Below are 21,043 nucleotides of genomic sequence, written 5' to 3' on the forward strand. Positions count from 1 at the left end.
GTCATGACAAAAACAAATACGTAATGTATAGAGTTGTAACTGTAAAGATATATTTCTATATTCAGTTCCGGGTGCTGATTTTTCCATTTTTATATTCAATGCGAGTGTAAGTAGACAAAAAAGGAGTGAGAAAATCATCTTCCTTCGTTATTTACCAAGTCATTGAAGATTTTCAGAAAAAAATACGGAGGGATGGTTACCAATAGGCAATAGAAAAATAAGATAAGTTTTGCAAGTTTCGGCAAATAATATCGTGCAAGTGAACATTATTCATATGAATGTCACCATCATGGAATCTTGAACGAAACTAAACCTTTATTTTTCTGTTGGTTGGTTGGTTTGCTGCTTGATTAGCCTTGGGCGTAGAGACTGGAGGAGGGAGGGTAAGGGGTTCCATCACTTTCCATCTTAAAGAAGAAATGTAGGGAGGAAGACAAAGAAGCCAACTATTAATTAGCATCTTTTTTCATAGAAGAAACAGCTAATAATCTTTGTACATGTTGACTCAGTTGAGTTGATTTGTTGATCCAATTTAAGGCCAGGTCATGAATATTTAATTAATTACTTCTAAATATTGAATCAAATACAAATTAAATAACAGCAAAATTTCATTAAAATTGGAAAGAGAAATTAATTAATGTGTAGATGGAGTTTCAACAATGGTCTCCAATGCAGGCTTCCATGATCTTTGCTTTGAGTACCTCTCCACTAATACTAGCATTGGCTCTGAATGGCTTGAAGGACTAATAACATCACCAATATTTTTATCCAATCTCTTGGCTTCTGAAGGAAACATGCAAAACTCTCCGAGGACCGGAAATATCTTACTGAAACTGTTGAAACTTCTGTGCTTGAGTGCCTTTGAAGCCTTGTAAGTCAGAGAGCTGAGCTCTTCATGTGTGAGCACAGAGTAAAGCAGGTCCATGGGAAGAAGAAAATAGAATTGGCGCCTTTCGAGCTCTTCATCAGCTGTAAGGCCATGAACCCTGTTGCCCACTTCGAGGCTGCTAGATTCACACACAAACTGCCCTGGATTCTCTAACATCAGCTCTGCTGCTTTCACTGCCCTTGTGTACACTTCCAATCTTCCATCCAAAAACATAACCTTTACAACTCCACTGCTTGAGATGACCAATGAAGGAGCACAAGAAGCTGCTGCGTTCCCCATGAGAAAAAACAACAAATTTGAAAGACAGAAGAACTTCTTCTTCTTCTTCTTCTTCGGGTGGGGAGAGTAGTTGCTGATGAGAGAGAGAGAGAGAGAGAGAGAGAGAGAGAAATGGATGGTGTAGATGGTGGGCTGTTGGCAATTTGGCAGAGCCTATTTGAGTATATATAATAAATAAAATGAAATTTGTGCATGCATGAGAGTAGTTGATTGACAGAGAGGAAGAAAAGAAGGATGGATTTGTCGGCTATCTACGGAAGAGAGGATACATGTCACTCTGTGACATTGAAAGCATGTAAATTCCACACCTCCTCTGTCAACTTTAAAACCATTTTATGTTTGCTTTAAACCATTTTTATGCTGTTATGTAAGCTGGGACCTGAGTTTTTCCAATTAGGCAATCCTGTAAATCAATCCCCACTTTAATTAATGGGGTGGAATCATGGAAATCCAACGCACAGAGCAGTCACCCTAACATCTCCGTCTAGCAATCATGTATTTTAATTGTGCAGGATTTGTACAGGATTTTCATCAATTTGTCAGTGAGGAGGGCACATGGGGTGAAGTATGGAGCAACGGTTGGGCAATGCACACTTGAGGACACCACCAAACGAATGATTGGACATGGTAACCAACAATTTCTCTGATATTATTCCTCGAACACAGTCACCTACTAACTATATACAAACATATTTGTATATATGTAGGTAGAGAGAGAGAGAGAGAGAGTAGATAAACAATTGCATATATCTGTGTACCTATTTTTGCAAGATGTGGGACGAATATCTATGCAGAAGTGTCCCAATGTCAAATCCTTGCTAGTTATGCAATCACTTTCCAATGCTAGCATGCATAATATTCCGCAAGACATGTTACTAATGATTTGGAGCTATTATCTAATAATCTGAACTGAATGATTAATTAGTTGGGAAATGTTAGCCAGTTTTGTAAATTGGTCAAACTAATAGCAGCTTGATCCTTGATATGAGTATGACTCCAAAAAGAAATTGAACTAAATCTTTTGATGGGTTATTTTACAACCAAATGATGATGAAGCATATCCTGATTTAAATTTTGTTACATAATTATTGATTTAAGGAGTACTCTTATCTTACCAAACATTTGACATGTTAAGGTCATAAAATTATGGAAGGAAAATTCAAGCTGTCTCAAATATCATGCCAGAGGGAGGTGAAAGTTACTCAGCACCAAATGGAGAACAGAGAAACATCAAAAGTGAGAGAAAAAAAAACCAAAAAAGAGGAGGAAAATAGAGAAATAAATATCTTTGATTGACATGGCACAATTCCCTGATCTTTTAAAAGGTGGGACCCCGCAAGACAAAATTGCTGAATCAGACTAAAGGATGGAGGGAAGGGCTGTATACCAGTCATCTGCAATCCATTAACGGTAATCAGTGAGTTACCTGCTGCTGGTGCCCTCTCTCTACCAGGTTGGTACTCTCTCCTTATTCATTCTTCATTTTCTTCTTCTTTTAAAAGATAAGTTCTTTTATTAGATTTGTGCTTTCTTTTGCCGCTAGCCCACAACCATTCTGAGTAAGCAAAGACCAGAAAAAGAGAGAGAAAATAAGTAAAGGCGCCTCATTTAAGAGATAAAGCAATTTAATTTTATTTAGCCTCATGCGTTTAATGCTCAAATTAATCATCTTTTTCCCCTTTTCTTGGATTTATTTGGGTTTGTTTTATTTTGTGTGCTCATGCGAACAACATTGCAGGGATGGCATCTCTTCCACATGGAAACCCTACAAGTTGTAGTTTAGTATGTGAAAGAGGACCGATTTCCTTCGTGGGTATTTCGGCTCTTCCATCTATTCAATTGAGGGCCAGAGCTTTTGATGGTTTGGTGAGAGGTCAGTTGGTGCTTGCCTGTCTTGAGTTATTTTAGCTTCAGCTATCTGGGTTTACTCCAAAAGATTTTCCCTTTTAATTTCTGGTCAAATTTGTACTAATATAGAGCTGTTGCATTTGACATTTTTGTAAACTTCACTGATTATTATTGTCCAAAATTTCCCTTGGCTTGTATTGGTTAGTCTAATAGAATGTTGGCAGTTTTGCTTTTCATTTGATTGATACTAGTTGTTTATGGCATGCTGTATATTGTTCAAAATACTATGAAGTGTTTGGAGACGGCTGAGAGTTTAAGTTATAAGTAAGTGTAAAAAGGTTGCGCATTCTAAGAAGAAATATTTTGGAATTGTAGAGAGAATGATATGCATTCTTACCATCCAGCTTGTGTTGAAAAAAAAAACTCGAGAATCAATTGAAATGGTCATCCATGGTTATTGTAGATTGTATGCCTGTCCTGTTGAGATGGTCATGCATGATATATGGGTCTGGCATTCATTCAGCGGACAAGAGTCGTATGTAATCTAACTTCAGCTTGGTTATAGGACTGAATTATTTGAATATCTTTTGCTCATTATTAGTACCTTTTAAGGGTGTGATTACCCTATTGTCTGTTTACATGTTATCTTTAGACTGCTGCTCCTCCTATTTTTCTTCTGTTTACTGTCCCTCTCTTTAACCATGGAAATTTTGTGTTCCATGCCTTACTGTAAATTGTCATTATCATATCTTGAAGGCCTTCTTCAGTAACTATCCAAAATGCTCTATCAATTAAACTCATAACTGGCATCTGCAAAACAATCTTTGTTCACGTAGTCTATGATTGGCAAATGCCAGCCTCCTATAGCCTATAGGTCACAGTATCAGGCATTTTGATAATTCCCATATTAGTATTACTATTACCTTCAGATGTGACATTATTTCAGATTTTCTGTGTTCCATTTCTGATCTATATATATTCATATAGTATGATATCAAGGAGTGTTCTACAACAAACTTCCCAATGTTAATTGAAAAGGATTGCGTACAAATTAAATCTTTTGCTTATAAAACCGGCCATTTAGCTGATATTGCTGCATTTTATACTGAATTCATCAGGAAGAGTTATAACTCACAGCTTATATAGAAAGAAGACATCCCTTTTTGGCGAAAAAGGATCTAATAGCATCAACAGAATTATGACCACCCCCAGAAGTAGCAGTTCGGACTCTAATGGCACTGAAGATGACTCCTCTGATCAGGCAAAGGCATGTATGAGCAACTACTAATGAATAATTTGTTTTGCTTTTTTTTTTTCTTTTTCTGTAACATGAATACGAGTTTATCCCACTGGCTTCTTTTGTCAGCACCAGCTGATGTCCTGGGATGTATCTGGATTAAAAATGTCGTGTACGGTGTACTTACTAAACATAAGATTGATTGTCTGAAGTATGGTTCTTGCTTCTTGCATAGATCTCAGATTTTACCCCTACATGGACAAGGAGTTGGTATGTCCAGTATATTTCATATAGCTGGTCCTTTCAGTCAGTCGGATGGGGGTTTTGGGAGAGAGATGTCCCCTGCCTTGTTCTAACACTCAGTTATATCTGTCAGGGAAGGAAAGACGTTCTTATTACATCTCTTTATGTCTTTCTTTTTTTAACAGAAAAAACCATTTGGATACTCAAGGAAGGATGTTTTATTGATTGGACTAGGAGTAACTGGTATAGGTATCGGCTTGAAAAGTGGATTAGAGGTACTTACTTTATTCTCTTATTTAACTATTTCATAAACTTTCTATCATTGATAGCTCTGTTTTTGTTTTCAAGCTAGCTCATACTCTAGTCATATAATTCTTCTTGCTATGATGTTCTATGCAGTTTGCTGGAGTTGATCCTTTACAAGCAGGGAATGTCGTTCAGCTGGTACTAGTGTTGGGCCTAACAATTGGATGGATTTCCACTTATATTTTTCGAGTTTCAAATAAGGAAATGACATATGCACAGCAAATACGTGACTATGAGAACAAAGTCATGGAGGTATCTTTTGTTATTATTATATAATTTCTCTTATATCTAGCAAAATTCTATCAAATTCATTTATTTTTTCTTTCTTTCTCTGTAATATTCTTGAATTTTGTAGCATTATACAATTAAGAATCTCTCTCTCTCTCTAACACCCAAAGGGGTCAAATTGTGGATATGCAGAAGAGGTTAGAAGGCCTAACAGAAGCAGAACTAGAAGCATTGCTTGAACAAGTTGCGGAAGAGAAGCGACGCCTAGGTGAGCAGGTCAAGTAAAGATTTACTTACCTTCAATCATTATATAGCCTTGAAGCTTCCTCATTTGTATATATTGAGTAGTGAGCTCACAAATATATTATAAGGTTTCCCCATTTGTACTCTAAGTCTGATAAAAGACAACAGGCAAAAGTGATAGACAACCTCAAATCCTCTTCATTATATGTACTTTATTTCGAGTAATTTTTGAGTGTGTCGTATTCCTCACTGGGGGATGGATTCATATAAATAATGTGTGCCTGTCTACAAGTGGAAAACACAGCTATCACGATTATGTGGAATGCGATATGATGACTAATAGTTACTTAGCAAGCAAGAGTTAACATTTGACAATGCTTCTAATCACAACTCTCTTTAGGACCAAATTATCTGAAGCTTCGGATTTCCCTTTCATCCACACACTCACACAATCGGGTTAGTCTACAATAATGGGATAAGCTAAACTAATGAAAGCCAGCCACACAGATCGGCTGGCATTCAGTTGAGCATCCATTCCCGACTGATGCTAGCACAACTCTTGCTCTCCAGGGGTGCATATCCCCTTGTTCTAGAGCACTCATCGAGCAACATATGCCTCGCAACCCGTGATATTCAGAATGTGCTTGAGCATACCAATAGCAATAGCAAGGGCTTTATTCCCGCCGTGTGGTTTGTGGGGCTTCCTTTGGTTTTTGGGTTTGACAGGTCTCATAATAAACCTTGGAGAGTAATGGATTTTTTTATTAGTTTTACCAAATAATTAAGCAAGCAAACAATACAAAACTTTTTTCTCTCTTGTTTTCCCCTTAAAACAATGCATGGTTGCAACGTGACATCCCACATGCTACCATAATTAAGTTGTTACTTAAAGTCTTAACTATGGTAATGGATGGATGGATACCGATCTGAAAGCTTATTGCTTAATCAAAGACTGCTACACTACAACATAAAACCAAAACGACATCGTTAAAACAATGCTAAATTTCTCTCCCTACTTACATCCATCTTTTTAAAAGGAAAGGAAGAAGAATAATAGAAAAGTTTTTTTCAAAAAAAAGAAAAAAAGAACTGGTCTATTGGAATAAACCGGGAAACCGCCAGTGGTGGCGGGCCTGAAGTTTTACAGCAAGAAACAAGTTAACAGAACAGCAAGCGCGTGGAGGGTCCCATCCCATCCCAGAACAGCAGAACTGTTGATGTGCATGTAGGCCAGGTGTCTCCAAATTATTACGCCTTCATTTTTGTTTTATTTTTATTTTCCTCAAACTTCTGAAATCCCAAATGCAACCAAATCGAGATCAGTGTTGCGTAACTCAATCATTAGGCCCATTTAAGGTAATGTTCTTCTCTACAAAACTAAAACCGTCTCCTCTTCCACCCACGCCCACGCCCACGCCCACCGTCACCATGCCTCCGTTTCTCTCTCTCTCTCTCTAAAAACTTCTTCTTTCTCTCTCTAGATTCGTATTACACACGCTGATAACATAACACAAGCAAGCCGTTTTACAGGCATGCGATTCCGCGTAGTGAAATTCCGAATTTGACCTGAAGACAGCGCCAAATTTCAATGGCGGTTGTCACCGGAGATCGATACCTGGAGAAGCTGGTCCACTTCGTGGAGCAACAAGCTGGTTCTTTGATCGACGGAAGCCTAGTGCTTAAGCTGAACCCGGCGGGCTTCCACTACGTGAACTCGCGGCTCGAGGCCCTTCTTGAGCTCGAGAGCCTCCTGGTCGGCGCTCCCGTCGACTATCTCCGAGCCTACGTCTCTGACCTCGGCGACCACCGAGCGCTCGAGCAGCTTCGGAGGATTCTCAGGCTCTTGACCTCCCTCAAGGTCGTTTCGGTATTGCCGCCTCCGGCCAGAGACCCTACGCCGCTTTCGTTTTGGCCGTTTGGGAGGCTTAGGGTTTTGGAGCTTCGAGGATGCGATTTGTCCACCTCCGCCGCAAAAGGCTTGCTCGAGTTGAGGCACACCTTGGAGAAGATCATTTGTCATAATTCTACTGTGAGTTTTTATAGATTTTGCTCTTGTTTCCTCGTGACATCTGTTTTTCTCAGCTACTTAATGAGCATTTAAAGTTCTTAAATTATGTATCTATCACATGCTCATTGATTTGATATGACTGAAATCGTGATAAAATATTTTAGGATGCTCTGCGGCATGTGTTTGCGAGTAGAATTGCAGAGATAAAGGACTCACCGCAGTGGAACCGCTTGTCATTTGTCTCATGTGCTTGTAATGGCTTGGTTCTCATGGACGAGTCTTTGCAACTTCTTCCTGCTGTTGAAACTCTTGACCTAAGCCGAAACAAGTTTGCAAAGGTTGATAATCTTCGCAAATGTGTTAAATTGAAGCACCTGGACCTTGGTTTCAATCACCTCAGAACAATTTCGTCAATTAGTGAGGTACCAAGTTTTAGCACTAGATTTCAATGCTTTGAGAAATTTATTTTTTCAATTTACTGGGAACTGCTTTTTCTATAGTTTGAGACCCAAATATTTTGTATGTGCTTTATATTTTTTATTTAGGAATTAGATTTCGACCCATACTCCGATGTTGTTGGACCATGCAGGTCACCTGTCATATACTTAAACTTGTTTTGAGGAACAATGCTCTAACTACATTGCGTGGGATTGAGAATTTGAAGTCACTTGAAGGGCTTGATGTTTCCTACAATATCATTTCCAATTTTTCAGAGTTAGAATACCTGGCTGGACTCCCAGCTCTACAAAGCTTGTGGTTGGAAGGGAATCCATTATGTTGTGCCCGTTGGTATCGGTCACATGTATTCAGCTACCTCACTAATCCAGAAAAAGTAAGTTATGATTTATCTTATTTTTCTTTTTGGATTATATTTCTTCATTCTTTGGGACCTGAAATACATAGACGCACAAGTTGTGTGTTATAAAAGTTCGAAGCATTCATTCCATATTTCTTGTCATTTGCTAATTATGTTTTCCAATTTGTATTTTTTTTTCCGGTTGTATGGCTGATTAGTTGAAGTTAGATGATAAGGAAATCAGTACCAGAGAATTTTGGAAGAGGCAGCTTATAATTGCCAGCCGGCAAAAGCGACCTGCCAGCTTTGGGTTTTATTCTCCTGCAAAGTGTGATCCAGAAGGAGAATCAAGTATCAACAGAAGAAGGGTAGGTCACTATTAGAGTTGTTGTGAGTCTTTTATGAGTAGTAGTATAAAAAAATCATACTGTTCTTTACCCGTGAATTTGATTGAACATCTGCCTACCCAGTACCCGCACATAAGTATGGGGGCGAAGTGAATGTGCCTAACCTTTGGTGCTTAATGTAAATCTAATCTTCTTCTTTAGTGAAATATTTCCTATATGTTGAGTGAATCATGTATACTTTTTTTGTTGTAAAATATCTGTTCTATGTTCATCTACTCAATTGTCAAGTAAACAATTGTAAAATCTTGCATTGTTACTTCTTCTCTTTTGCAGAAAAAGGTATCGCGTCTTGCTTCTATTGTGAATGAAGAGGAGAGCACATATCTATGTTCTGACCAGGAGTCTGTGTCTTGTGACAATGAGATTCAAAGCAGAGAGGAAATTGTGATGTCTGATGATGAAGCTGAAATTGTTGATTTAATGACTAGAGTTGAGCGAATGAAGAAAGAGCGATCTGTTCTTTGGTTGCGGGAGTTCAAGGAATGGTTGGATCATGCTTCTGAGAATATTGCAGACAGCAGTAGATATAGTGGGGATACGTTGCATGTCGAGAGGGAAAATTATATCAAATCCAAGGCTAGCTGGACCCAGCTCGGTGAAAAATCAAGATATGTTTCAGACTATGTTCAAGCATCAGGAGATGAGAGTAGTACAAATGTTTTAGAATCAGATAGGTCCTTCTTGGATGTAACTACTGGTTTGCATGCCCGTCAGTTTGACCAAACTGGTTCAATGGGGAATGCTGGTGGGGTCAGCCCAGTTGGTATCGATAGTAGATATCTCAAGGAGGATGTAAAAGTTTATTCTCATGAAGGGACTAGTACTGTCAGTGCACAAACTAAAAGTTCCGATGCTCACTCATTCACGACTCAAAGAAGTTATAGGATGGTCGAAAATTTGAGCATGTCGACATTGTCTGTCATTGATGATATTTCGGAGTCTTATTCATTGTCTGCTTTCCCAGGATCACCACCTCATTATCAAGAGGACATTCTTCACCGTCGCCATAACTTAGAGGAGGAAATTTTACAGTTATCCGCAGAGTCCTATTCAGTGGCATCATCTGATAGTAATACCAGCTGCAGCGAAGATGATAATAATGAATCTAAGCAGTCAGCTCCTGAAGTTCATCACTTACTGAATGAGAACTGGTTGAATAAGAATTCTGAAGAACACCCATATTCAGATCGTTTCAAGTATTATGGCTTAAAACATGAGGTTCCTCATGTAAGAGAAAATGACAAACATTCAGTTGGAAAATGTGTAGACCAAACGTCCAGTATGCAGGAATTTTTAAATCTGGACCACTCTTTGCAATCATCAATCAATGATGTTCATGCTGCTGCTCATGATGTTGAAAATGCTCATTGCATTAATGAAGAGGGTGATTTGTTGGAGAGGAGAAAAGGCAGACAGAAAACTAAAAGAAGAGTTGTTGCACTACTAGATGATGAAAACATGATAAGGCAGGCAGAACCATCACCCAAATTAAATGGCAATCTAGATAATCATGTAGCACAAGTAGAAAATAAGCAAGAGAAGCAACATTTTTACGGGGGTGATTTCCACGAAGTCATTGATGAGAAACAGATGCTGGAAAATAGAAGTAATATCCCACTAATTGATTATGCTGATGGATCTTCTGGGGCTGAATGCCTGTCTTCAGGAATTGATGATTTTATTGAGAGTTATTTCAATACAAATGTTGCAGATTTGGGAAATCATGAGATTAGTAAGCAGTGTATGTGGTGTTGTTGTATACTTGAGCTGGATTCTCTTCAGAGAGAAAGGTGAACCTTTCGAAATTTTCTTTTTATAGTTCAAAAGTGTACATTTTATTATCCATATGAAGGTTTTCCCGTACATTTTAACAATGGGGCTCATGTTGGGTCAGATTTTCAGACTTTTTCTGCTTTTATATGCTTATATTCTTTCATTTTACACGCAGAGAAGTTGCTGTTTTACTTAGCAGTGAAAACAAGCTGTATGTGCTACTCATTGGTGTTGCAGGTGATGAGTCAGGTTTGGTTACGAGGTCTTTGCGAGTGACTTATATTTCATTAAATTTTCTCTTTTGCCAATAGTTACTGGGACAATTTAATTTTCTGTTTGGTTAGCTATATGGCTATTGATTTCCAGGGTGATCTTGTTTTTCAGGCACTATTTTAAATTTACAAGGGTGCCACAAGGTTGAAGACATCAGGGAGGTTGTAGTTGGTATAGGGCTCCATGTTGTCAGGTTAGTAAATTGTGGTACTTAAACAACATATGGAACCTAACAGGGAACACTTTTCTAACAATTTTGTTTCTCTGTTTGCGTAGGGTGTATGTGGAGGGGAGCGTGACCTACCTTTTTAAAACCAGAAGCATTGATAAATCAAGACAATTACTTTCTATTTTAAAAGTTATTGATTCTTTTGCCCCAAATGATGAATTTTGTTTAAGAAGGTAGTTATTTTTTCCTTTCAGATATAATTTTGAAAGTTTTGTTAGTCTTACGACTATGTATTTATGTATGCATGTGTCTAATGTATATTTGGTTTTATACTTAAGTTATTCCATTTTGATGTGTATCTTTTGATTTCTTTGTTATGATAGACTGGGGTTTTGGAAATTTAAATGGCAGTTTGGAGCAGGTTCAGGTTGAGTTGTTTGAGAAACACATATGTGGAGGTTCAAAAGTGAGCATATTCCAGTATTCTATGGTGCAGTTTTGGTGTAGTTATAACGAAGGTATGAGTCTAGATAGTTCAGTCTGGTCATCAGTTTTTACTTTTTAATAGTCGACGTATTGTAATCATGTCATGACTTGAAATACATAGAACGGGAATACATAATAAGCATTTTGGTAGACATGTCGAAGAAATTTTAAAATAAAGGTATTTCCATAATATAAGATTTTGTTACATTATAGTTAGTTTTGATGAAATTTACTGATGAAAGCAGTTTGGAAGCATGTCGAGAACACTTGTAATGATGAAGTTTTACTTTACATTCTTTGAACTTCACTTTTGCAGCCTAATTTTCAAAGAATGCCCGGCCTTCAAAAACAGTAATGATTTCTTGCTTGATAACGTTGTTATCTCAAATCTGACAGGTGAATCATGGTTTTCAAGATCATTATTTGTGGCTGGAGAGCATGTATTTGTGTGCTTTGAAGACCTTATGCAGTTTAGATCTTTATCTGTGGCTGCATCGTTGCCACCATATTTTTCACTTGATTTGTGTTGCTCTATTGCGGACATATCTGAGTTGGTAATGCCTCTAAATTAACTGTAGCTCTTACCCTTAAGTTGCATGTTTGTTGTCATTCACTGAATAGGCGAGTTCTGGATTATCATACCCCATTTGTGCTCATAGTCTGGACTGTATTTCCAGGTGGTTGATGTCAGGGAAAGTCAGTGTGTAACCTTAGCTGTTGAGTGTGCGATGTCGGAGTTCTGCCCCTCAGGCTCAGCCAAAGCTGACAGTTTAGACTCAAGTGTAAATGAGAAGAAGATAGCTCCAGGCTCAATGACGTGGAAGCTCCAGTGGTTTTCCGACGAGAGCCCTTTCAAGTTTGTGGCATTGCTGAAGGCAATCCATGCAGGGATGACTGTTTCTCCCTTGCTTGTAAGATGTATATCATGAATGGAGCCTTTTCTTTAACCCCCCCACCCACGGTTTTGTTAGTTTTATATTAATTTCATTCTTTTGATTGCTTTTATTTCTCCCATTTAGTTTGTTTCCCTGCCAGCTGGTAAAATCTTGGGAAATTGGTGGCCATGGAATCGGCTTGAGTAAATATTGTAAAATGACAACTTTTTTTTAACCTTATAAATATGGCGGCTATAAATACCTTCTTATCCCACCCCTATTACTCTTTTCACACTTTAATTTTCTCCCCTAAATTCCCAAATCCTTCCTCTTCATCTTCTGGTATGCTTCTTTTTCCCCTCTTTGAAAATATTTGTTCTTTAAAAACAATTAATTAATTTGTTGGTTTGTTGGGCTGATTTACTGTTAACTTGAAACGGTTTTTTTACAATTCTTGTCGGTTTTGATTATATTGTGAATTAATGAGTAATTCCCACTATCCAGATTCTAATTATTTGCTTATTGTCATACAAAATATTGGGTGTTTAACACGAAGTGACTAATTAGTGAAATACTAAAAAAGAAGTTGAATTTAAAAGAGTAAATTGCCATAGACTCCATAGACTCCCCAAACTAGGACCCCAATCGAACTTAACCCCTTAAATTAAAAAGTCAGCCAATTTAACACTTGAATTAATTGAAATGGCCAATTTCACACTTGCTGTTAGATTTTAGATGATTTCATCCAATTCTCCGTTTATACCCAGAGTATATTTGTATTTTCGAATAAATTAAAAGTTAAATACATAAAATTGAAAGAAAAAATAATAAAAAATAGAATAAAATTTATAAAATTTACAATAAAAAAAAACACAAAAAAAAAAACCACAAAGGAGGCAGATGCAGCCATGGCTGGTTTAGGAAGTACATACTCTTCATATAGTTGATTATTGCCATATTTTTGTTTGAGTTTAAGTAATTTTCTTTTAGAACCAATTATCAGCAGTGCAAGTTTGCAACCTTCCTTTACTGTAAAGCTCAAGTTACCAAAACTTGAGTTAGTGATTCGGTTGCTGTTTACTCGTTGAAACGAATTCATCTAGCAATAAATAAGTTTTTGTTTGATCAATTTGTTTGGCTGGTGAGATTACAAACTAGATCAAATTGGAAAGGGAGTCACCAACTCCAGTAATGTAGCAGCTGGAAACGCCATCAAAACTAGAGCATCTGTGACTTTTTAATTTGAATAAACATAAATTTTAACATGCATTTCTTTTGTAATGTAATTTTAGACAAGATTCATTATCTTCACCTTGTTTTAATTTTTGAGTCGTATATTATATTTTCATTATCTGCTTCTGTTTTTTGGCTACCGGTTCCATTTGTTAGCTTGTTATCTTCTTTATGAAACTGAATTTTTGAAGACCCTTTTTTTTTTTTGGTCAAGACTGAAACTTCATTCCAAGGCCGGAAAAACGGCAGAAGATCTTACACATACTTCAAGAAAGACGCTGTGAAGCAATTCAAACAATCGCCAGGGTTTAACCATGAAATGGTTGAAGCTTTCGACAGCGGGTTCGAAATGTTTCGTGATTATGATGATGGTATCACCAGATTACATATGTTGGGTTTATTTTGTGGTACTTTGTTTCACTTGGTGTCATGTATTTTGAATGTACAAACAGAAGGGTTAGGGAACATTTTTGTAATCGATCCTCATGGTACTACTTAAATAGACATCGAGATCTAAATAGTGGCATCATGCTTTGTTTAGCAAGTTTAAGTTACGAAATATAGACTAATAACATGTTTAACTCAGAATTTAACTAAAAGTCGGAAATTTAAGAGGATAAATTGACAATTCTCTTGTTTGGCAACTTAGCGTGGAATTTATTAAATTACACGCAGAAAAAATTGTGGAAATTGGGGCATCAAATTCCCGAGTTTAATTTCCACCAAAATAGGCATCATTTCACAATTTCCATAGTGTCATTTACAAAATTCGACATACATAAATCCAAACACTAAAATTGTCAATAGCCAGAAATTGAAATGATGGAAATCTAAATTCCGTCATTTTGGAATTCTATGTAATTTTCAATTCTTTCATCCAAACGGAGGGTAAATTCTTTGATTTGTTTTCCTCGTGTACAGTTCTGTATAGTGTACAACATCAAAGGAAAGGAAATTGACATTTTGGTCATGTTCGTCTTACTTCCCATTTTTTCACATTTTTCCCCCTTCCATTTCTACATTGTGCTTGTTGTAAATTGTTTATGGTAACTTGAGCATGTTATTTGATTTGATAATAATCCATTTCCCATCGAGTTTGAGCTTTACTGTGGAGATGCCAGAGATGTCACATGGCATGCACCAGCTCAAATGCTCAGTTACGGGTTAGGCGTTCACATTCCTTACGAGTTATGGCTTGTATTCCTGACCGAGATGGAATGAAAATGTAAAAGGAACACAGAAGAAAAAGGAATCTCATATAAACATGGGATGGTATGAATAACAAAGAAGACCCCGAAACAAAAATGTATCATATTACCAAAAAGAAAAATTACAAAAATTGTGTTAAAGGAGACATTTTCGTTGTTCTACATCACGAACGACATAGAAAGTCTCCTACAGGCGTTAGGGGTCCTCAGATGTTGAAAATATTATTTTCCTTGTTGGCTGCCAACATTCAACTTCAAATCAGCAAAGCCTAATCTGGCAATCCAACCTGGAAATATTTCCAGTTGCCAATCAAAAAATAAGGCTTGTTGCTGATGATTTCGATGACAGTACACGCAAAATTAATTTGACAACTCAATATTTTCGGAGACCATATTCTTTCATACAATAGAGAGAATTCAGTAGAACTGAAATCTCTTATGATGAAGTCTCTGCTGCTATCTCCGGCTCTTTTTGGGTCTTAGTCTCTTGAAAGCCATGAATGTAACTGCTGCAGACAGGGAATACCTGCCCAAGATAAAGCCAGTATTAGAGATAGATTGCATCTAAGTCCTAATAATTCTCAAACAAAATGGAAACAAAACCCTTTGGCATCAAGGAATTTAAGGTATCACATAGCAGCATACATCATAAATGAAAAGATGATCAGTTTTTTTTTTTTTTTTTAAATTTGAAAAGATGATCAGTTGATAAATGCAAATATTAACACGAAGATACAAAAGTATACCATGTCAACGTATAATTTAGATGGTCCTGAGGCATGACTGAACTCCGAATCAAGGTACCAACATCCTTTGGAACCGGGTAAGGGTTACTCGGATTGACATTTTCATTTATGTCTTCAATGTAAACAGTATCCTCAGGGAGGCCACAAGTACGAGCAATTGCAGGAACATCAACATAGAACCACTGGGAGGATTTTGGATCATTTGGTGGAACAAATATGCTAGGCTTCTCACTCCCTCGAACTACTCCAACAATTTCAACAGGAGCAAAAGCAGGGGTCTGCTGATCCTGAAAGTTACACGAAATTAAGATTAGATCTTCAATGTTCTCCCCATCAAACAACTATTGATATAATGAAAACAAACAACCTCAACGACTTTAGACTTCTTCGTCCAGAACCTCCACCAAGACCTTCTTTCATTCTCTTGAACAGAGGAGGGTGCTACATTAGAAGGTTGTTCACCATCTTCATAAACATCTGAAGACTTTTCTTTCCAACTTCGGGGTACCCATCCTCTGTTGACTAAAATTGGTGGCTGCACACTGGAATTTTTTTATTTAAGATGATCATCAGATCAGCTAACAGATAAGCATTGCAATTTTCTTGAAAGTCACAATCACAAATAAAATTACTATCAAAACATGATATTATGTGAGGCGTAATGAATCTTGAAGTTCTCTGTATAATGTTAGAACTTAGAACCCTATACATTCCAGTACAAAGAACTGTTTGTTTCCAACCAAGGATATACCCAACCCTATTAGAGCCTCAGTTTGACATTGAAGCATCAGTTTATAAAAGATGCACCTTCACATTAAATCCTTGCAACTGAGTTATCATATTTTCTTTTACTCCTCAGTGCAAATACAATATTACTAATTCCCATTTGGGCTGCTCAGTTGGTAATGATTACAGTCCACAAGAAATCTGGAAAATAATCAATGACACGTTTAATTAAGACAACACACACACAAGAGAAAACCAACGGATTAGATCTTCTCAAGGGGTATCAATCCAATGTTTAACGAAAGCAAACTAATCGATTAATACTGGATTGCAACCCAAAGTGCAGCTACTTGAAATGATTAAAACAGTTATTTTAATTTGAAATATGGGATCAACATAAGAGAAACTATAACAATAAGCAAGAACAACTCATAAATGTCTCAATGTAATAAAATACCCTGTTTAAAAGTCAAGGCCCTTTAAGCACTTAAAGAGAGAGAAAAGCAAGTGACGTGATATGTAGCTGGTTCATTATATCAACATGGTTTGTGAAATCTATGAAACTCCAATAGCATTTACCGCTCAGGTTTGTCAGAGACTGGCACAAGAGGTGTGATGACATAGTAGCCATTTTCAGTGACTCCGGAAATGCTTCTTGAACGAGGGCCCACATAGATTGACCTTTCCTTATCAAAATATCCTTTGCATATCACCCTCCTAAACTCCAAATGATCCAATTCTTCACTTGACAGTGAGACATTGTTGAAGTTTACAGGTTCCATTTCCAACCTCTTCTGTCTGTAATCTAACATTTTTATCTGTAACAAAAGAGACTTGTTAATAGGGTCATTCTTTGATGCAATTGTAAGGTTGAATATTAAGTGCACGTGGAAATCATTCTTGAGAGTGGCCACTAGATGCAGTATAAAACCTAATTCCATAACCAGATCCTAGATTCCACTTTTGTAGGACTAATTCCAGTTCATTACCAAATTTCTTTCCTCTATTGATGATGGTCGGCTTAAGTTTCAATGTCTGGCATCTTTGCCTAACAACATGTTAATACTGAACGTAATTGCTTCAAGCCATTTCTTAAGGTTTAAGCTCAAAAAGCTTAACTATCATAAATAAGCTCGTACACGAGGACAACTAAAATTGTTGAATAGTAATATGTGTATTACTAAGATCAATCTCCAAGATTGCTAAATTTGATAGGAAGATAAAAACACCACCTTCTCTTGCCTTCTGAAGATCTGCCAAGTGCCAAGGCCAAAAGAGACAGCTCCAGGAAGAAACAGCAGCCATTTGGACCATCTCGACCTTTCCCTCTCTAAACAAAACAAAGAAAAGAACCGGAAAGCCTTAATAATAAATAAAGCATCAACATTTTGATCAAATTAAGACGGACCCAGAAGCAGAAAACATAAAAGGAACATAGAGACCCACCTGGAGATTGGGAAGAGAGCGTTGATTGAGACTCGGGTACTGAGGAAACAGCAGGTGAGGAGCTGAAGAAGGAAGGAGATAATGAGAGTGACGGTGGTTGTAGTGGGACCAAATGTTTGGCGAAAGAAGAAGGGGACCCACTACAATAAAGCTTAGTTATGGTTCTAGCAATGGAGGTTTTTGCTGCCATATTGATGAATCTGGCATTTGGTTGTGTCTGTTGCCTGTGATCGAGCAGGGCTTAAGCTTATATATGCCTCTCTATACCTGCTTCAAAGTTTCAAACTTTATGACATTCGAGAATGAATTTCTAAGTGCGTGAGGTTGCAAAGTAGACACCTTTGTGGTTTAAAGGGGTCGAAACTTCAAACCCAATTGAAGCCCAAAAAATGTAAATGCCCAAAAAGATTGTTTTAACGGCCCAACTCCAACTTCCAAACTAGGGTTCGAAGCAAGCCATACTATTCCTACACCCCAAAAAATTCCTCTTTATAAACCTTCATTTTCCTCTAATGGTAGCTGTGATGGAGCAGTCTGTTGGCGATTGCATAATTCTCTCTCGTTTCTATAATCGTATTTTGGATCCATTCACTGGTTTTGGTTTTCATTTTTGTTTTTGATATTCAATTTGAGTTCAATTAGAAGAAAAAAGGCAACTTAGGCGTCAATGACGCGTCTAGTCCTCTATATTTGAGGACTGATAACGCAGTCAGCCCTTTTCGTTGCCGAAACTTGTGAGCATCTATGCTTGCAGCTGTCGCTTCACCATTTGCGGCTTTTGCATTCAGACGCTCGTAGATTTTTCTAATATTTTGACATGAATTTCTGGGAATTCTAGTTCCAATTTTAAGGCAGGAACGTCGTTTTCATTTTTATTAGTTTGGTAATTATCAAATTTCACATTTTAGTTTAAACTGCTTTTATTGTTTTCTGCAGTATTATTGTTCTTGATTTTAAGTCAATACCAAGATGCCAGAATATGTGCAGTGCAGAGAAAAGATACTAGGTTTTTTTCACTTTGAAAGTTAATTGGAAATTACTTGGCCAAGTATTGGAAGTTTTTGTTTCTAAGAAATGCAGACTTGAGCCATCCAACCATTCAAACTTTGAAGCAACTAACCTAAGAAACTTTTTGTGTAGTCAGTCAAAAGGAATAACGTTGGCATTAGATTACAAGAATCATCAAACAGATAACAAGGCACAAACTCTGTTGTTGGTGATTTAAATCAATTCCCAGATTTTGAGTACAACAGATGATATAGCTCTTGACTGAATGACCAAAATGGCATTCCTAAATTGCTGTAAATGTAATGATTAAAGCCATGAAGAAGGCAGCAAAACCCGATCCGCCAAAGTGAGAGGGTGCATAAGCTGCACTCTTGGAACTGCTTGAGGAAGAACCTGACAGAAGAAAACAATCCATTTTCAATGTCACGTATTAAGTTCAGCAGAGACACTAATCTGACTGTCAAGCTAATAAATGGTACTAGGAACTTACTATTGTTGGAAGCCGGTGTAGCTGCTGTTGGAGTGCTTGATGATGCATCTGTGATGGAAAATAACAATCATATATGAAGCTTGAATTGTCTGTTAACAAACTGATTTCAACATTCACTAGCGAACAAGGTAATTGGTCTGCTTCTCTTACTTGCCACTAAATAGTACAAATATGAGTAAAAACAGATTTAGAAGACAGAACTCTTGGAGTCCTCTGTTTTTTACAGAACATGTGTATTGGAAATTTATAAGCATGTACTTTTTTGCTTTGGTTGCTTTTGTGCCAATAACACAGATACAAATACCGGGAAATCAGGATAAGGGATGAAAATTTTAAATGGTATTGCTCCTCTGGAAAGTTGCAAATATAATTGATGTCCAATTTTTTGACCAAGCACAACCTTGATTTTACATATATGTGCCTATATATCTATACATGTATAACATATGTATATATTAATGTATGGAAAAGCCCATTTCCATGAATTTAGTCATTACCTACCTAATAAAGAAGACAACTTTTCAATAGAAAACTGATTGTGATATCAGAGCTTCATATAAAAATGATTGCCTTCCTTTCCATGGAAACATATGATCACACACAGAATCTAAATGATTTCGTTTCATTCTGAACAGCGAAAAAAGAGAGGAAGAAAGCTCTATTACCCTTTTCGCATATTGAAATGTCAGCATTGGCACCACAAGCCTTGGGAAGCTTCAAGGCATCATCCTGGGTTATGTTAAGGTTGCTCAACATGCCAGGGTTGTTGAAGAGGCTGCAGAGGCACTTGGTATCGTCGGAAACCATCTGCTTGAGTGGCGAGCAGCATGCTGCAGGGGCCTTCTCGGGTGCCTTCAAAAATGGTTGACAAGGAATCAGTTTCTGCACGCATTGCATTGAAGCACCACTGCCACCACCAGTACCCTCTTGATCTGATAATCCACTGAGCTTTCGGCCTTGCGAAAAACCCACAAAGCCCAGTAAAGAGAAAATGATCACAAATAGGAAGGAGAAGAAGCGCTTTGAAATTGAAGCCATGTTTTTGGTTCTGGTTTTCTTAGAGGAGGGCTGTTGTTGTTGGTGATTGTTTGCTTTGTTTGAGAGAGAAATCAAACAGAGAGTAGACAGAGGAACAAGGAGAGAGAGTTTGGGTTTGGTTGGTTCAATGGAATGGTTTGGTTTGTGTGGCGCTATCTTATACATTTATAATGAGTCAATGCAATTAGACAGCCGCTAATAACTTCTATTTCTAGAGTTGTTTTCAATTCCTTCTATCACTCCATTGAGCAACCGTTTCCATCGGCAGTTAGAGATTTTCTCTGATCCAGAGAAGATATGTTTCCAAAAGAATTTTTTTTTTTCCAATTTAATTTCTTTTTTCCATGGAAGTTTTATTTTTTTTGGTGATATCCGTGGAGTTATCTTAAAGATTTTCTATGATAGCTACCCCCAAAAAGTTCTTTTTTTATATATTTATTTAATAAGAAAATCAAAATTAAATTTCATTTAACCTTTAACTAGTCTTGGATATCATGAAATGCATGCGATTGTTGATATAAAATACTGAAAGAAGTAAAGCATGTACGTACAGAATTGCTCCTCCTCTGTAAGAGCACATCTATAATGTGATACGTGACCCGTTCAAAAGTTTAAGAAAAGCCAGATCATGGTCTTTTAATTCAGTTTAATAAACAACTGATTATTTTTGCCAAAAAAAACAAATTTTTGTTTTGGTGAAAACAAATTTTTGTTTTGGTGAAACAAATAACAAGTTTGTCAAAACATATTTGTGCATGTGTGTGTGCCCAACAAAAATTCGCCGGGTTAGGCCTACCTGTCAAAATTAGCCACGATAGGTCTATCCCGACAAATAATTCTCTAGAATAAATCTATCTTGACAAAATAATTTGCCAGAATAGATCTATTCTGACAAAACAATCGCCGGGATAGGTTTATCCGACAAAACAATCGCCCAATAGGTCTTTCTTGACAAAATATTCGCCGGGATAGGTCTCACTTGGTTGATAACCCTGAATTTCCTTCCATAAGCTGTCACATAAAAAAGCATCATGCAGGAAGGTCAAACAAATCGTTGTATCTTCTTCTCAAAACCTGTGATGTAGAGT

At 37.2% G+C, this 21,043-nt stretch overlaps 5 protein-coding genes across 12 annotated transcripts; 2 read left to right on the forward strand and 3 right to left on the reverse strand.

Annotated features, from left to right (window-relative positions):
* Positions 1–447: 447 nt before the first annotated feature.
* On the reverse strand, positions 448–1,724 carry LOC110745322 (DUF4228 domain protein). Its single transcript, XM_021945398.2, has one exon. The coding sequence runs from the start codon at positions 1,166–1,168 to the stop codon at positions 635–637; it is 534 nt and encodes a 177-aa protein (XP_021801090.1). The 5' UTR covers positions 1,169–1,724; the 3' UTR covers positions 448–634.
* Positions 1,725–2,475: 751 nt separating this feature from the next.
* Positions 2,476–5,522, forward strand: LOC110745297 (uncharacterized). Of its 3 annotated transcripts, none has more exons than XM_021945375.2 (6): positions 2,476–2,621; positions 2,907–3,041; positions 4,135–4,283; positions 4,682–4,771; positions 4,896–5,054; positions 5,223–5,522. In XM_021945375.2, the coding sequence occupies exons 2-6, from the start codon at positions 2,909–2,911 to the stop codon at positions 5,313–5,315; spliced, it is 624 nt and encodes a 207-aa protein (XP_021801067.2). In that variant the 5' UTR covers positions 2,476–2,621; positions 2,907–2,908; the 3' UTR covers positions 5,316–5,522. The 3 variants fall into 3 exon arrangements, with proteins under 3 accessions (XP_021801067.2, XP_021801075.2, XP_088109081.1); XM_021945383.2 differs by lacking the exon at positions 2,476–2,621 and adding an exon at positions 2,641–2,761; XM_088252955.1 differs by lacking the exon at positions 2,476–2,621 and adding an exon at positions 2,705–2,727.
* Positions 5,523–6,555: 1,033 nt separating this feature from the next.
* LOC110746508 (Outer arm dynein light chain 1 protein) lies at positions 6,556–12,334 on the forward strand. 5 transcript variants are annotated; one of them, XM_021946744.2, is made up of 11 exons: positions 6,560–7,302; positions 7,446–7,703; positions 7,871–8,113; positions 8,296–8,445; positions 8,758–10,274; positions 10,433–10,494; positions 10,642–10,723; positions 10,807–10,932; positions 11,111–11,217; positions 11,582–11,739; positions 11,863–12,334. In XM_021946744.2, exons 1-11 carry the CDS (start codon positions 6,862–6,864, stop codon positions 12,112–12,114), a joined length of 3,396 nt encoding a protein of 1,131 aa, XP_021802436.1. In that variant the 5' UTR covers positions 6,560–6,861; the 3' UTR covers positions 12,115–12,334. The 5 variants fall into 5 exon arrangements, 4 of the variants coding, with proteins under 4 accessions (XP_021802447.1, XP_088109567.1, XP_021802436.1 ...); XM_021946738.2 differs by having other exon boundaries at positions 6,561–7,302; positions 10,433–10,506; XR_002524992.2 differs by lacking the exon at positions 11,863–12,334 and having other exon boundaries at positions 6,557–7,302; positions 10,433–10,506; positions 11,083–11,217; positions 11,582–11,634.
* Positions 12,335–14,582: 2,248 nt separating this feature from the next.
* SURF1 (Surfeit locus 1 cytochrome c oxidase biogenesis protein) lies at positions 14,583–17,788 on the reverse strand. Of its 2 annotated transcripts, none has more exons than XM_088253642.1 (6): positions 17,420–17,788; positions 17,206–17,303; positions 16,553–16,791; positions 15,615–15,789; positions 15,248–15,525; positions 14,583–15,027 (listed from the first exon to the last, which is right to left on the reverse strand). In XM_088253642.1, exons 1-6 carry the CDS (start codon positions 17,607–17,609, stop codon positions 14,958–14,960), a joined length of 1,050 nt encoding a protein of 349 aa, XP_088109768.1. In that variant the 5' UTR covers positions 17,610–17,788; the 3' UTR covers positions 14,583–14,957. The 2 variants fall into 2 exon arrangements, with proteins under 2 accessions (XP_088109768.1, XP_021803204.1); XM_021947512.2 differs by having other exon boundaries at positions 15,248–15,534.
* A 752-nt stretch (positions 17,789–18,540) lies between these two features.
* On the reverse strand, positions 18,541–20,317 carry LOC110747323 (Bifunctional inhibitor/lipid-transfer protein/seed storage 2S albumin superfamily protein). The gene is made up of 3 exons (XM_021947520.2): positions 19,583–20,317; positions 18,918–18,965; positions 18,541–18,820 (listed from the first exon to the last, which is right to left on the reverse strand). The coding sequence occupies exons 1-3, from the start codon at positions 20,118–20,120 to the stop codon at positions 18,711–18,713; spliced, it is 696 nt and encodes a 231-aa protein (XP_021803212.1). The 5' UTR covers positions 20,121–20,317; the 3' UTR covers positions 18,541–18,710.
* Positions 20,318–21,043: the final 726 nt, after the last annotated feature.

The sequence above is a fragment of the Prunus avium genome, chromosome 5 (assembly GCF_965620075.1).
Source record: "Prunus avium chromosome 5, drPruAviu1.hap1.1, whole genome shotgun sequence".
Lineage (NCBI taxonomy): Eukaryota > Viridiplantae > Streptophyta > Magnoliopsida > Rosales > Rosaceae > Prunus > Prunus avium.